Below are 17781 nucleotides of genomic sequence, written 5' to 3' on the forward strand. Positions count from 1 at the left end.
TTAATCCGTATTTACCTGGCCAAGTTTATCCATATTTACCTGGCCAAGTTAATCCGTATTTATCTGGCCAAGTTTATCCGTATTTACCTGGCCAAGCTAATCCATATTTACCTGGCCAAGTTTATCCGTATTTACCTGGCCAAGTTAATCCGTATTTACCTGTCCAAGTTAATCCGTATTTACCTGGCCAAGTGAATCCGTATTTACCAGGCCATGAAGTTTACGATAGCGCTTATAATTCAAGTTCTGGTAAAAAAATTTATAAAAAATTTGACACAAAATTTGATAAAAAATTTGACAAAAAATTTGGATCAAATTTGGATGTATCACCAGATGGAAATGCTACTACAAAAAAATATTTACAAAACAGCGGTAGCGAGAGTCAAGATTACGTTGTTACAAGTGCAGGTTCTGCAGATTATAATTAACTTCGCCTAAGTTACCACCTAACCATCACTAAGTATTCGTGGGAAAAACTGAAAGTGCAGAGTTTTCTTAAGATGTATACTTCCAACTAAATGTCAATCCCAACATTCCCAACAATATGCCTTCAAATCAACAGAATACCAATTCCAATATGGCCATCAATAATCTCTTAATCCCAACGATTGTGTATCCTAATATTAGTGCCCCAAATCAATCCAATAGCGCAAATAAAGCAAAAGATTTTATTTTTTAAATTCAAATTATTAATTCTAAATAAACTAAATGTTAGTCTGTCTTTCAATGTGGCCTTTTTGTTCGAAATCATATTTTGTAGCAAGAATAACAAAATATCACACACTACGAAAATATTAAGATTTTTAATTGCATTTTTAATTTTATTAAAAGAAACATCTTTTTGATTGTTTTTAATTAAACCTAAATGGGAGTTCGAAAAATAGTTTGATTTAGTCGGCAACTGCTCTCTAATCGCCACAATAGCCGAGCGATAAGAGGTGAGGGCCTGCAAAGACAAGAAAGTATATTGATACTGAATTCAATTCTCGGCGTTGGGGCCTTGGATTTTTTATTTTAGAAAATCAAGATTGGAACATTTACGGAAGACGCTATTTACCTATAGTAAAACCAGATTAGGATCCTTTGGAAATAGTAGGACTCGGGTTATTTTCTGGACAAACTTCATCAAAAGCAAACATAAATACAATTCAACCAGTAGCCCCTTCACCAGTAAATCCTCTACAGGATCAACAAAATTACGGAAACGAAAATCTACCTAGTGAAAAACGAAGATGGAAATCTTCAGATATAGCTCGCGGGTCATTTTCTAGTCGGAGGCAAAAAGGTCCGTTCGTAATTATACTTTAACCAGTCGCCCCTTTTTCAATTAGATAACATGTAATAGATAAAGTATCCTCTTTATATTTTCTTTCATGCAGTATTTTATGCCTCAAATGCTAAATTAATCCAAATCCAACATGACCTTCTCAATCAATTGGATTTTCTCAAAATCCTTCTAATTGTAAAACATATTATAAATGTAATTGCCAACTTTTTCAAATTAATTTTAAACCTTTACCCTCAATTCAGTTCACTCATCGAAAACTTTCCTGGCAGATCGTTTAATAATTTAAAATTGAATACTATATTTATTATTAGTTATTTAAAAAGATTTATTGTAAATTCTGAATATTTGCACTATATTTCATTTGTAGTCAACCTATTGAATATGATAGTATGGCATTTTGAACTCTTGTTCAATGATTGCATTTTTAAATAAAAAAAAGATGAATTTGAAAAAAATATAGAGACATAGACCATTCGACAGGTCAATAGAAAATCAACTAAGGTACATTGATGAAAATGAGAATTTACCAGAAGGAGAATCAGTATGGAAACCTCGGGTAATAGGTCTCGGGACATTTTCTAGTCAAAGGTCGCCAAAAAACTTCGTAATTACAATTAAACAAACAGCACTTTCACCACAAAATCCTCTACGGGTTCAACAAAAGAACTTGGGCGTAAGTGACAATTTTCCCAGGGCAAGACCAAAATGGCAGTCTTCGGATCTAGTTCGCGCGGGATTTTCTAAGCAAATGCCGTCATCACAACAATACATAGTAGAAATTCAATCAGTCGCCCCTTCACTGAAAAATCAACAAAAGAACTTTGGCGAAAGTGATTATTTAGAAGATTGGAAAACTCACGGGACATTTTCTGGGCATAAGACGCCAAAACGCGTGGAAAGTAAAACTAGACCAGTCCCCCCTTCAGAAAGAAGACCTGAAGAAGATCAACAAAAGCAAGTAAAGAAAAACCACCCTAATAGTATTGAAAAACCAAGATGGAAATCTTCGGATGTAGCTCACATGTCATCTCCTAAGCGAAGGCCTTTAAAACCATATGTAATTGTACTTTAACCAGTCGCCACTTTATCAATTAGATAACATGTGCCTAATAGATATCCAAAGTATCCTCTTTATATTCCTTTCATGCAGTATTTTATCCTCAAATGCTAAATTAATCCAAATCCAACATGACCATCTTCTCAATCAATTGGATTTTCTCAAAATCCTTCTCATTGTAAAACATATTATTAATGTAATTGCCAACTTTTTGAAAATTAATTTTAAACCTTTACCGTCAATTCAGTTCACTCATCGAAAACTTTCCTGGCAGATCCTTTAATAATTTAAAATTGAATACTATATTAATTATTAGTTATTTAAAAAGATTTATCGTAAATTCTGAATATTTGCACTATATTTCATTTGTAGTCAACCTATTGAATATGATAGTATGGCATTTTGAACTCTTGTTCAATGATTGCATTTTTAAATAAAAAAAAGATGAATTTGATGTAATTTATTGATTTCCGAAAAATGGATTTATTTAATCGGGAAATAAAAATGAATGGTATTAAAAAAGATATTAGCTCCTCACTAGGTGGATCTGTTACACTGATTAATATACTGAGTCAGCTGTTTTAGTGCAAGTCGGAAAACTTAAGTGAAGTTGAAATTACCACCACGAAATTACGTCTTTCAATACTCTAATTTGAGAAGTTGCTTTCAGAATTTGTAAAATAATATTGTCCAATGTGGACTTAATAACAATGGTAGACGGTGTCACAAGAGAAAGTTAGACCGAGGAAACTTGGAATTAAGGATTACCATCTCTCAGGTAAGGATTGATGCCTGGGTTTGCACAGGTAACTTAACCACAATCTTTCAGCTAGATGCAATGATTTAATATCTCGGAAACTGAGATTATTATAAAGAATGCAATCTATTCCTGTGAATAATCTGTGCTAACGACCGTAAGCTTGCTAGCAAGTTGATATTGAAAACTATACGTAAATATGTACTATGTAGCAATATGTAATGTAATACAAGGTTTTTATTGGGATGAAGTTTTCTCTTATAAAAGTGTTTATTTCATGTACAGGTCTCTAACCAATCCTCTCACAAATTTTTTAGAAGGTCTTGTTTGGCATCTTTTAAGTCCCGTTAAGTTTATTAATATGATGATTTATCCAGTTCCACTTTGTTCAATTCGTTATCAATTGACGTAACATGTCCTAAATTGTCATCTCTCTTGACCACTTGTTGGTCGGCTGATGTAGAACGTGTATTCCTTGTTAGTGTAATTTGCTGGCGCTTTAATTCATACTCAGGACTGTAAATGTTGATTGGATGTAGCAGAGAATTTAATGCAATAACAGTTGATAACGATCTCTCACTATTATTGTTAGATTGTTTTTCGTTACTTTCATTTCTTGGTAGAATCTTATTAATTTGGATGTTTCTTCTGCTGCGCTTTTCAAAGTTAATCGTGTTTCCTTTACCTTTTTCATTATACGCCGATTTCTAAAAGAAAATAGTTAAAGTTAGTAGATATTCAACTAAACTGGGAGATTTAAGAATCTATTTGAGAAGGAATATATTCACACCGCTGTTCTTAATATTGTTGGGAAGTGCTTTACCAAATTTTTTTATGGAATATCTTCAATTACTCGAAATATTACTGACTATGTACATAACGTATAAATTTGGGAATTACATTTTCAATGGATTATCAGCCAATGCAGAATAAGAGGTGGTAGATAATTTAATACACAGGATTTGTTGATCTCATAATTATATACCAAGTTTCATCTTAAAAGACATCATCTCTCTTTTATGAAAGAATTAATCTCTATGGTGACATGAGTCGGAGGATGGATAGCAAATATATAAAGATTTATCTTAGAAAGTAAAATGAAGTAGGTAGTGGAAAAACTTAGCACATCTCTTTCAAGACGTGCGGCCATACGACTACTTGAAAGCATCTTGCATTGCGTGTACTCGTAATAGCTCACCCGTCTACTGACTGTTCTGCAGGCGCAGACTGCGGATTGCGCAGTATCTTCGAGCTACGTTGGAGAATAACCTGAAGAAATTCACTTTACCGCAAGTAGGCCAAATTATACGACTTTTCTGGAAACCACTGTGGATTCTTAAGGTTTGAATCTATAATTTAGTTATATCTCGAAAATCTCGCAGATACCTGATCATTGTTATCCGAAAATTATTGCCTTGGAAGTAATAAACTGTTATGTTCTTTGATTTCAACACTGCAACTTCCTATATAATAATAATTTTCTTTTTTTTTCTGTTAACGATAGAACGATCCCTTGGTTGGAAAATGTTTCCCCGAAATTATTGGACGAAATAGTCAGATTCTGGCATCAGTTGAAAGTCTTGGCGCGAGCTCATTTAACAGATCGCTTTTCTTTTCTTTTTTTCTGTAAATAAATAAAACAGGAAACACAGATTTTTCACCTTGATCCTCCAGGACCCTGCATGAGTTCGCTCTAAAAGAGTTATGATGATGATTTTAAATCTCAAGAGGAAGATTTGTTGTATCCTTAGTATCTCCATTCTTGGGGGGGGGGGAAGGAATGATATGTGATCCACATATAACTCTCATGCCAGGGAAGATGTTCACTTTGAAGCAGAATGCTCAACCAAGACAGATCTTCAATTGAAGTACTATTATTATTATTATTATTATTATTAGAGAAAAATCGATCAAAGATGGCCTGAAAATTGTTTTCAGACGAAGAATAAAACTGTACAAAGCAGTTTATAATTTGTACAAAGGGCATACGTGCATTTATTTGTTGATTTTCCTGACCCGGTTTAGAATTGTCTTATCAGATTAGGGTTGAAAATCGTTAGGTTCAAAAGCTCTCCTAAATTAGGCAAAGTTAAAGAACGAATACCGAGGTGTCGCACTCTAAATTCTGCCAAGATAGGACAGATGGCCAAAAAAAAATGAACTCTGGCCTTTATATGGCATAGTGAGCACAACTGTACCTCTCTGTCACCCAAAGGGAAAAATTTAAATAGAGCAGTTCGCATTTCATCTTGAACAGCCCACGATATTCTTTTAAATTTAATGCTGTAGACTGAGATGAGAAAGAAAATAGGTAAGCATTAACATTAAGCTCTCTATAAAAAAGGTATCTATTAGAATCTTTGGCACTTGTAACACACAGTTCCCGATGAACTATCTTTATTTTATCTTTCAGAATAGCAAACTGATTCTTCCACAATGGAACATTATTATAGGTGAAACTGAAATTAAGAATGTATCTTTCAGACAGTTTTATCCAGTTGTCAAACCAAAAGGTATTGTGTTTAACGATTTCTAGTGCAATTAGTCTAGGAAGTCTGTAAGCCGGTAATTCAAGGATTTTCAAAACATATCTGAAATGGAGCCTTAAAGAAAAACGTAAATAACTAAGCAACACAAGTTTCAAGATACAGCATGAAGTTTGTAGTAATTAAAGGCAGGGAATACTGCACAAACCCCCAAACCTGAGCGGCGAAACAAGCGATAGATCCTGAAGACAGTATTAAAAAATTGGAACTTATGGGACAAGGGAACCATACTCTGAGCAACAAGGACTGAACAGACAGTATTAACGGGCCATTTTAGCCATTTCAGACTCTCTCCTTAATGTACTTTTGGAAGGAAAGGCGAGGTGTCTTAAGATTTCACAATCTTAAGATTTCGCCAGATTTACCTCCAAACCCCACTGTTCACAGTATTTTTAAGGATTTTAATATTACTCTGGAGTTATATTATACTTTATACAGTGATTATAAAAATATAAATTTACTATTCCTCCACTGGAAAAACCTCTCTAATCAATGGAGGGAAAATAAATTGGGACATTTTTTTCTAAATGTTGGTATAAAAATTTATAACTAGGTACGTCTCAAGAGTTCTTAGTTAAAAGTAAATGTATAAGGGTTTTAAATATATTGAATTAAATTTTATGATAAATTTAGAGTGAGGAATCTGAAAAACTGTTCCGAGTGTTAAATACCATTTTTTTATGGTTATTGTACCTATAAAACTACTGTAGAATAATAATGACCGGTTTATGTCTCTGAAACAATTATAATATTGTTCCAAGAACAATTGATGATAAAAATATTAAAATATAATTAAATTGAACGTAAAATAAAATTATTGATTAGAATTTTTTAACTGCCATCAAATGTTTATTTCAATAAGTGGTGAAAGTATTGTATCATGTACAAATTAAAACTGTTTTTTGTACAAAGTATCGTTTTTACTACAATTCTTGCAGTATCCGTAAGTAATTTTTCGTATAATTCTTTTAAAACTGAAATTTTTTAATATAATTTATGCAGGAGTGGATCAACTTTAGCCAGCTAATTTTACAGTAAAAACATTTCTAACTTTTGTTTACTTTTAATTCTAAGAAAAAAAATTTGCTAAAACACTTCCCAACAATATTAAGAACAATGGCGTGAATATATTCCTTCTCAAATAGATTCTTAAACCTCCCAGTTTAGTGTAATATCTACTAACTTTATCTATTTTGTTTTAGAAATCGGCGTATAATGAAAAAGGTAAAGGAAACACGATTAACTTTGAAAAGCGCAGCAGAAGAAACATCCAAATTAATAAGATTCTACCAAGAAATGAAAGTAACGAAAAACAATCAAACAATAATAGTGAGATATCGTTATCAACTGTTATTGCATTAAATTCTCTGCTACATCCAATCAACATTCACAGTCCTGAGTATGAATTAAAGCGCCAGCAAATTACACTAACAAGGAATACACGTTCTACATCAGCCGACCAACAAGTGGTCAAGAGTGATGACAATTTAGGACATGTTACGTCTTTGGATAAAGAATTCAACAAAGTGGAACTGGATAAATCATCATCTACACATGACAATATTAACAAGAACGGTATCGCAAGTCAAAATAAGTTTCGTTTAAAAAAAGATAATCACACAAAACAAATGCCACCACAGAAACAAAATAGGTATTTGCAAAAAAATAAATCCGCCCAGTTTTCCTTCGAGAAGGCTCTAAATCAACAGAATTTCAACCCATATATTCCTTCAACTTTCCAAACAAATGACTATCCCTATTTACCTTTACCTGGCCAAGTTTATCCGTATTTACCAGGCCAAGAAAATTTCGATAGGGCTTATAATTTAAGTTCTGGTAAAAAATTTCATAAAGAATTTGACAAAAAATTTGATAAAAAATATGACAAAAAATTTTGATTAAATTTGACAAAAAATTTTTATTAAATTTGACAAAAAAATTGGAATTAAATTTGACAAAAAAAATGGAATTAAATTTGACAAAAAAATTGGAATTAAAATTTGACAAAAAAAATTGGAATTAAATTTGACAAAAAAAAATGGAATTAAATTTGACAAAAAAATTGGAATTAAAATTTGACAAAAAAATTGGAATTAAATTTGACAAAAAAATTGGAATTAAATTTGACAAAAAAATGGAATTAAATTTGACAAAAAAAATGGAATTAAATTTGACAAAAAAATTGGAATTAAATTTGACAAAAAATTTGGATTAAATTTGACAAAAAATTTGGATGTATCACCAGCTGGAAATGTTACTTCAAAAAAAATATTTACACAACAGCGGTAGCGAGAGTCAAGATTACGTTGTTACAAGTGCAGGTTCTGCAGATTTTAATTAACTTCGCCTAAGTTACCACCTAACCATCACTAAGTATTCGTGGGAAAAACAGAAAGTGCAGACTTTTCTTAAGATGTATACTTCCAACTAAATGTCAATCCTAACATTCGCAGCAATATGCCTTCAAATCAACAGAATACCAATCCCAATATGGCCATCAATAATCACTTAATCCCAACGATTGTGTACCCTAGTGTTCCAAATCAATCCAATAGCGCGAATAAATCTTCCAAATCATGCAAAAGTATTTACTTCTAAATAAACCAAATGTTAGTCAGTCTTTCGAAATAAACCAAATGTTCGAAATCATATTTTGTAGCAAGAATAACAAAATATCACATTACGAAAATATTAAGATTTTTAATTGTATTTTTAATTTTATTAAAAGAAACATCTTTTTGATTGTTTTTAATTAAACCTAAATGGGTGTTCGTAAAATAGTTTGATTTAGTCGGCAACTGCTCTCTAATCGCCACAATAGCCGAGCGATAAGAGGTGAGTCCTGCAAAGATAAGAAAGTATATTGATACTGAATTCAATTCTCGGCGTAGGGGCCTTGGATTTTATGAAATGATTAATATGAGAAATTTTTTGAGTATAGTACAATATGTTGGTCTCTACTAGTTGTCTCCGTCCACCGGCACCTAATTTGGTAGGTGTTCATAAAACTCGCCTGAAATAATTGGCATTGGTAGTCGCAGATGTGCTTTTAATAATTTTTCTTCATTTGTAAAAAAACACTGTGGACTGACTTTACAGCCACACAGTTCTCTAACTAGAAGTAATTTTGGAAACATACTATCTGGTATATATTTCCATACATAAAACGGCTCTTTTGAATAGAGTTTGATTTTACTCCTCCTTAAACTGCTTAAAAGATCCTTAAAACATAGCTAAAAACCAGATTTTGTCATGACAGCCTCATTATCCAGTGTACCATGCTCAAAATTAGTAAACCACAAGAAATGTTTTCCGCTAGAAATAAGCAATTTCAGATTTTTAGGGACTTTGCTTTGGAAACCTTAATTTTTTTTTTTTTTATAAACTATTTTAAAAGTAAAAATGAATTTATTTCTGAATGGTCATTTCAAAATCATTTCTTCTATAAATATTACCTGTGAACTATATATGTCATATATAATTTATTTGTTTACAAACAATTTGGTCCTTATTTATTATTTTGTTTATTCACCTAATGTTGTTGTAATTGGTTTTATCCAGAAAGAAGAGCTTAAAGGCACAAAGATTCACAAAGGATTATGAAACGTAAAAGATCAAACTTTTTCTGGTTACGTTCAAAAATTTGGCTGCCCTAATCGAGCAATTCTACATTTTCATGGCAGTTCTCTAATGGCATGAAGCTGTTAACTGAGTTTCAAATTTGTTAATATATTTTTCATTTTTTACCTTTAATTACAATTTTTTTTTTTTTTGTCTGTGTCAACGCAGGAATACAGATTATAATCTCACAGCATCTCCTCTAGGGCTAGATTCAATGGTAAGCACATTATTTATTGTAAGGAGATAATCAGCTAAAAGAAGCAGCATTCTAGCAGCTTCAATTGACTTCGATTGACCACCCCCCCCTCCTTTGTAGTCCACGAAGAGATGTTGAATTCGCGGATTATACTCCATTCATTACTCTAATCTTTTTTACTTAAGATAGAATGCCTAGTTTGTGGATGATTTCGAAAAAAAAACCACCACTATTATAGGCTATCCTGGAACAGTCTTTTACGATGTTTCATAAAACATTAGAATCTTTTAACAGCTGTTCATCATCAATCAGATTCATCTTCCATGGCTGGTATAAGATGCATTTCTATTGAATAAAAAGGCTGTTAATCCTTTTTGAGACCTTCATGATCTACTACTACGGTACCTTTCAGCATCTTCCTTGACTTTAGACAACTGTAAATGTCAAATATGAAATCATCCCACTATTTAATCTGCAAAAAAAAAAAAAAAAATGAAACGAGTTTTCTGAGCAAATCATTTGAGAAAAAAGGACTTTGGCCTTTTGAACTGATAGGCCATTTTTGGTGGGGGGGGGGGGTAAACAAAAGTATGTATATACATATGTTAAAAAAAGATTAAATTGGGAAAACTATTAACTATATGAAGAATTTTCTCATCCAAAAAAAAAAAGCACTTTTCATTTTGATTGTGCCTATAAAACCACAACAGAACAATAATAGCTGATTTTATTTCCCTGAAACAATTATATATTGTTCCTTTAAACAATTGAAGATAATTTTCTTTTCTTTATTTTTGTAGAAATAGATTTAATGCAATAATGAAGTAGTGATAGAATTCTACTGCTGCCGAAGTTCCTTTATTAAATACTTGAGAAAAACTGAACAAAGATTGAACTAAAAATGTACAAATTGAAATTGTTTATTGTATTGAACCTTATATTTATTACAACTGTTGCATTGCCAGTAAGTATATATTCATGTTTTTATTCTAAGATGCTTTGGCTTGTTAAAGTAAGGTAAAAAACATATCATCCAGAAGCTTGGTGCTCAAAGTCCCAGCCAACACTACTATTGGCTTCTAAAATTTTTACGTAGTAAAAATAAAGTCATCAGAGGTATTTGATACGTGGCATTACAAATAATGCCCAAAAAACGATATGTCCTGTTTATTTGTTATTACCACTTCCCCTGGCAGACTGAAAAACTAAAAAAAAACTGTGGCTGCGTCATGGACACGGCCGTGTGTTGTACGTGAATACGTTTACATAACGGGTTATATTTTTTTATATAAAATATTTTTCTTCATGTATTTAGGATGAAATCAAGGAAAAACGTCGTAGTGAAAGGTGTTCTAGCTGCTGTTCAAATGTGTCTTCATAATCGACGATCGAACACAATCTATGCCTATACAGTCCCGTTGTCGATGTAGAAGCGATTTCATCATCCACTTCCATAATTTCAACCGCCCCAGCTGCAGATGTACTGACACCGTCGTTGATCCGTTCGGCCGCATTCATTCTTTTACGTTCCCGGCACTGCTTGACTCGGTCATATGGTGTTTTATTATTACCATTCGATTGTTCTTGAGAAGCCCTTTCCAATCGTATACGATCTCTGTATTTGGTTTTGGCTTTTCGACGAGTATAGGCCGACATTATATATTTTTGATAATATTTTTTTATTTTAACACCTTATTATATTCACTGTCATTATTTTACAACTAATGTTTTATACACAATCGATAGATTGTAACGACAGCTGACGATTAAAACTTAACCGAACATCGTAGCTTCTCCGAGTCAAAAGTTATGCTAATTGCAAATCTCTATACGCAGCAAAATGATCTCAAAATGGCGGCGCTTCCCCCTCCACCACGCGCGATGCGTCACAGTCCTCGCTTATCGCAATGAATTCTTTGATCCTTTAGCTATCCAGTGGTCTAATTTAATTTTGGATGTAGACGATAGATTCGAAGCTATAATGCCGATTTTGTTATCATTAGGTTTTTTGGATTGCCTCCATATGAAAGCAAATTTAAAGACGTATTCACGTCAAAAAAAAAAAAAAAAAGGACCAGATATAAAAGCGATGGGAAGAGGCTTTTCAACTATTTCTACGACCCTGGACAGGCAAAACACCCGCATACAATGTAATAGGCTATTTTTCCACAATCAGGACAACTCTAAACTGACATTAATAATTAGAACAATAATTAATTAATAATTTAGAACATCAGCCAGTTCTTTGCTGTTTGTTGTTCTCACAGGGTCCTACTGCATGTTATCATCGAATGTTTTAAGCTTGAACACTATCACCAAAGCTTCACATCAGCCCAAGTCTTCTTAGTAAGGAACCCAGACTTTCAAACGCTAAAACTAACGTATATCTGCTACAACTTATGTCATCATCCTTGTCCCAGGAATAAAGAGAGAAACTTAGGCTCAGAGATAGTAAGTAGCTATTTCTCGCCTTCTTCGGTAAAATCTGCAGAAACTGGAACTTCTGTCTTCTACAATTTCATTTCTTATTTGAGAAAACGAAATAGTTGGTACAAAAATTAAAAGTTTGCTGTTCCAAAAAAATTATGTAAATACGTAAAAGAAAGTTGGAAGGCGAATGAAAAGAATAAGATAATTTGAATTGATTTTGCTCGGAGCAAATGTAAATTTATATATTTTGTTTCAGAAACATGAATTTAATGGAAAATATGAAGGAAATTTACTTAAATTTGGAAACCATAATAAAAGGAACAACAGAGTTAACAACATCGGAAAGCTGTATTACGTTGCAGATTCTCATGATAGCGTGGTCAGTAATGCAGTGAAAAACAAAAGTGTAGAAATATTGATGTCAGAGAAAACTTATAATGAAAATAGATTTAAAGAAGAAAAACAAAACACGGAATTACATAATATGTACAACAACACAGTCCACAATTTGCAGAAAGCCGTAAACAGACTTCAGCCAAAGTTTGCAGTGTATGAAAATAACAATAAATTAGACAAGAAATATGTGAAAGTAGAAAATAAAACGTCCAGGAATGTTACAAATAAAGGATGTTCTGCCACGACGGACCAAGTTATCTGTGCTGGCGATGGAATTAAAAAATATGAACCATACATTGACAACGAGTCCTCAAGTGCTCTCAACAATATTTCTCCAAATATGCAGAATGCATTTTTCAATAAGCCAAAAAATATTCTTCCTAGTATAACAAATGTAGTACCCAATGCCTCCAACGACTTCTCTCAAAGTGTACTAACGCTAGTTTCGGCAGAACAAGAAAACACTATTCCTCTAAGTGTACTTAAAAGACCACCCAGAGCAACTGCGTTCGAAAAATGGTCAAGCAATTACATTGCAAACAACTCCGACGATCCTCTCGCTCATCAATTAGATGGCAAAGATAATCAGACTGTATACGATCCCAACAATATTTCTGCATATATACGGAATCATCCCAATATACCTGGACGCAAACAACCATTTCGGCTAATTTCACTTGATCCACAAGACACAGATAATCATGATGGACCACATGTTCCAAATAATCATTCACAACCGGCACCAAGTAATATAGGACCATCACATGTCGACTACAATTACATTGCAAACGACACCGACGATCCTCTCGCTCATCAATTAGATGACAAAGATAATCAAACTGTATACGATCCCAACAATATTTCTCCAAATATACAGAATCAAGATCCCAATGTAACTAGAGACGTCCCTCTAAGTGTAGAAATTCCAGTTAAACCACAAAACCCAGATATTCAAGATGGACCATATGTTTCAAATAATCATTCACAACCGGCACCAAGTAATATAGGACCATCACATGTCGACTACAATTACATTGCAAACGACACCGACGATCCTCTCGCTCATCAATTAGATGACAAAGATAATCAAACTGTATACGATCCCAACAATATTTCTCCAAATATACAGAATCAAGATCCCAATGTAACTAGAGACGTCCCTCTAAGTGTAGAAATTCCAGTTAAACCACAAAACCCAGATATTCATGATGGACCATATGTTTCAAATAATCATCCACAACCTGCACCAAATAATATAGGACCACCAGATGACGACTACAATTACATTCCAAACGACCGCGACGATCCTCTCGCTCATCAATTAGATGACAAAGATTATCAGACTGTACACGATCCCAACTATATTTCTCCATATATACGGAATCAAGATCCCAATATACCTAGAAGCGAACTTCCATATTGGCTAAATTCAGTTGAACCACAAGACGCAGATAATCATTATGACGACTACAATTACATTCAAAACGACCGCGACGATCCTCTCGCTCATCAATTAGATGACAAAGATTATCAGACTATACACGATCCCAACTATATTTCTCCATATATACGGAATCAAGATCCCAATATACCTAGAAGCGAACTTCCATATTGGCTAAATTCAGTTGAACCACAAGACGCAGATAATCATTATGACGACTACTATTACATTCCATACCACCGCGACGATCCTCTCACTCATCAATTAGATGACAAAGATTATCAGACTGTATACGATCCCAACTACATTTCTCCATATATACGGAATCAAGATCCCAATATACCTAGAAGCGAGCTTCCATATTGGCTAATTTCACTTGAACCACAAGACGCAGATAATCATTATGACGACTACTATTACATTCCATACCACCGCGACGATCCTCTCGCTCATCAATTAGATGACAAAGATAATCAGACTATATACGATGCCAACAATATTTCTCCAAATATACAGAATCAATATCCCAATGTAACTAGAGACGTCCCTCTAAGTGTAGAGATTCCAGTTCAACCACAAAACCCAGATATTCAAGATGGACCATATGTTTCAAATAATCATCCACAGCCTGCACCAAATAATATAGGACCACCAGATGACGTCTACAATTACATTCCAAACGACCGCGACGATCCTCTCACTCATCAATTAGATGACAAAGATTATCAGACTGTATACGATCCCAACTATATTTCTCCATATATACGGAATCAAGATCCCAATGTACCTAGAAATATCCCTCGAAGTATACAATATCCAGTTAAACCACAAACCCCAGATATTTATGATGGACCATATGTTTCAAATAATCATCCACAACCTGCACCAAAAGGACTACCAAATTACTATGATGACCATGGTTACTATGATGACGATGAGTACTATGATGGCTATAAGGACTCCTCAATTCCTCTCACTCATCAATTAGATGACAAAGATAATCAGACTGTACACGATCCCAACATTTCTCCAAATATACAGAATCAAGATCCAAATGTACCTAGAGTCGTCCCTCCAAGTATACAAATTCCAGTTATTCCACGACACCGAGATTATATTTATCGTGGACCACGTTTTCCAATGGATATATTCCCACGAGATGAAAACTACTTTTATTACATTGTATACGATTTCGACGATCCTCCCACTAATCAATTAGATGACAAAGATAATCAGACTGTACACGATCCCAACATTTCTCCAAATATACAGAATCAAGATCCAATTGTACCTATAGTCGTCCCTCCAAGTATACAAATTCCAGTTAAACCACAACACCCAGATAATCATGATGAACCAAATTTTCCAAATAATGGTCCACAACCTGCACCAAAAGGACTACCAAATTACTATGATGACGATGAGTACTATAATGGCTATAAGAACTCCTCAATTCCTCTCACTCATCAATTAGATGACAAAGATAATCAGACTGTATACGATCCCAACAATATTTCTCCAAATACACAGAGTCAAGATCCATATGTTTCAAATAATCATCCACAACCTGCACCAAATAATACAGGACCACCAGGTGACGACTACAATTACATTCCAAACGACCGCGACGATCCTCTCACTCATCAATTAGATGACAAAGATAATCAGACTGTATACGATCCCAACATTTCTCCAAATATACAGAATCAAGATCCAAATGTACCTAGAGTCGTCCCTCCAAGTATACAAATTCCAGTTAAACCACAACACCCTGATAATCATGATGGACCCTGTGTTCCAAATAATCATCTACGACCTGCACCAAATAATAATGTACCATCAGATGGCATAGATAATCAGGCTGTATACGATACCAACAATATTTCTCCAAATATACAGAATCAAAATCCCAATGTACCTAGAGACGCCCCTCCATGTATACAAATTCCAGTTACAGGAACGCCCTGCAATGTTCCCCTCACTTGGGCTAATGTTCCTGTACCTAGCCAGCCCAATCTCATTCCTCCATGTAACCAAAATATAATATATGTTCCATACTATTTAACACCTTATATACCCTTCGCCATGCCTGTAGGTGTGAACATTCAAACGCCAAATGAGAGAAACAACTTTCTCCCAAATAATCAAAACGTACCACCCACGATGCCCAGTAACATTCCCGGGATTAATCTAACCCCTCTGGAAAATACGGATTATACAATAAATACTTTACAATCCGTTGAAGATGATGATATATGGCCGGTAAATGCGGAATCAACATCGTATGATATCACATTGCCTCGGGATAAGCATAGATTAGCTTTATCTATCAAAAAACGCTCTATATCCAGTTCCAAAAGAGGCGAATAATGTCTCTTTAAGATCGTAAATTATTCTTCTAAATGCACATTCTAATGGTGCTCAATAATATTCCTCTAATTAATCTTAATATTCTTTATACAATGCCATGAAGAGATGGATCCTATCTTATTTTATGCAATACTTTAAAGCTGTATGGCTACAATGTTTGATAACATTGCAATTTCATTACGTCCGAATGAAATGCCTCTGTCCATACTATCCATATGGAAGACTTAATCTCACAAGAGTTCAGGCATATGGATGCAATGCAAACTCCTTCCTTATATAATCCTTAACTTTCGAATGATCTGCCTACCTCCCAAATACATAAAGATTATTCAACTTCATGTAAATTTTTTCCATTCTACAAAGTTGAAATCAATATTCCAAGTAAAATTTTCAATGATTTGAAACCAGATTCAACGAACAATTAAACGTTAATTTTTGTTTTCCTCTTTAATCGTAATTATAGCTACTTACAGTTGTTGATGAATTTCATTATTATTATAATTATTATTTTGTAATAAAAATTTGACAAGGTATAGACATTTTTATTTTTAGCCCTAAACGGAATATTCAAAAACTTAGGGGTAGAAAGCAACTAGTAGGTTTCTTCAGAAGTGTTAGAGTAGTCGGCTTCAGGGTAGACGTTAGATATAAGCGACAGTTCTCACAAGGGATCCGCCAAAGCGATTTTTTTTTTTTTTTATAATTATATAAAATAATTAATCAATGTAATAATATTTTAAGAAATATTTCGTTTCTTGGGATATTACAAGTTATACACTTTTCAGCTATTGCTTAAAAAAAATGATTGCCGAATCTCTTGGCATTGGCTTCCGCCATACAGCCAGCATCGTCTAGGTGCTTATCACTAGAATATCACTCACTCTCCATTCTTACCTACAAATACATTCGCTTCACACATTCATCATTCTACTATATACTGCTATTTACATAAACTACTGCTAATGGATGGAGCAGCACTCTGTGCTCCTGCCATCCTTATAGCTTAACCAAAATTAAAATCATGTAATCCTTCTCTAAGCATTTTCTTCCATTCATTCTAATTCGGCTATAGCTTTTAAATACATTCATATTTCATTGCTAGCTCTGCTATCGACTTAAGCACATAAATGTTGGTGGAGACTATAATGTCTTCTTAGCGAAATGGTGCATCTAAATACCTGTATATATCGTCAAACATTCGTTTCCTTTCTACCACATAACGTGGACATATCATTATTACATGTTTGAAATCCTCCTCCTCATTGCAATCTACGCAAAGAGGAGAGAGGACCTTTTTGTTGATCCTGTGAAGATACAGATCCACACACACCGCGTGGTTCGCTCTCTCAGCCTGCTTATTGTCGTAACAACCCATTTTTATTTAGTGACAGTTCTCTTAAAACCATGGTTGTCTAGGTAACTGATCTGCCATAGTTTTATAGAATCTACCTTTATCACCATTATTGTAATCTGTCTGCCATTTTTGTAGTGCTGCTTTTACTTTCTATGCTCATATTTTCTCACTAAATTTTGATGCGACGTTACAGATTAATTTTATTTCAGCTTCAAACAAAAAAAAAAAATCAGTCCCCAAAAAAGTGTTATCGTTATTCCAAAAAAAAACAAAAAAATGTATTTCCTCCTCACTCTATGAGATGAAAATTACTTATATTTAAAGG

At 33.6% G+C, this 17781-nt stretch overlaps 2 protein-coding genes across 2 annotated transcripts; both read left to right on the forward strand.

The window, feature by feature from the left end:
• Positions 1–428: 428 nt before the first annotated feature.
• On the forward strand, positions 429–16635 carry LOC141457937 (uncharacterized). Its single transcript, XM_074135330.1, has 4 exons — positions 429–3123; positions 9210–9486; positions 10266–10429; positions 12152–16635. The coding sequence occupies exons 3-4, from the start codon at positions 10367–10369 to the stop codon at positions 16100–16102; spliced, it is 4014 nt and encodes a 1337-aa protein (XP_073991431.1). The 5' UTR covers positions 429–3123; positions 9210–9486; positions 10266–10366; the 3' UTR covers positions 16103–16635.
• LOC141457952 (uncharacterized) lies at positions 6382–8411 on the forward strand. The gene is made up of 2 exons (XM_074135359.1): positions 6382–6591; positions 6851–8411. The coding sequence occupies exons 1-2, from the start codon at positions 6529–6531 to the stop codon at positions 7544–7546; spliced, it is 759 nt and encodes a 252-aa protein (XP_073991460.1). The 5' UTR covers positions 6382–6528; the 3' UTR covers positions 7547–8411.
• Positions 16636–17781: the final 1146 nt, after the last annotated feature.

The sequence above is a fragment of the Rhodnius prolixus genome, unplaced genomic scaffold, assembly GCF_049639745.1.
Source record: "Rhodnius prolixus isolate KJV_2025 unplaced genomic scaffold, Rpr scaffold_5, whole genome shotgun sequence".
NCBI lineage: Eukaryota > Metazoa > Arthropoda > Insecta > Hemiptera > Reduviidae > Rhodnius > Rhodnius prolixus.

Excerpts from the sequence above, each read along its gene's own strand:
- LOC141457952 (XM_074135359.1), top strand. The coding sequence starts at position 6,529 with ATGTACAAATTAAAACTGTTTTTTGTACAAAGTATCGTTTTTACTACA. Across the intron at positions 6,592-6,850 it reads CTACAATTCTTGCAGTATCC|AAATCGGCGTATAATGAAAA; the intron begins GTAAGTAATTTT and ends ATTTTGTTTTAG.
- LOC141457937 (XM_074135330.1), top strand. The coding sequence starts at position 10,367 with ATGTACAAATTGAAATTGTTTATTGTATTGAACCTTATATTTATTACA. Across the intron at positions 10,430-12,151 it reads TTACAACTGTTGCATTGCCA|AAACATGAATTTAATGGAAA; the intron begins GTAAGTATATAT and ends ATTTTGTTTCAG.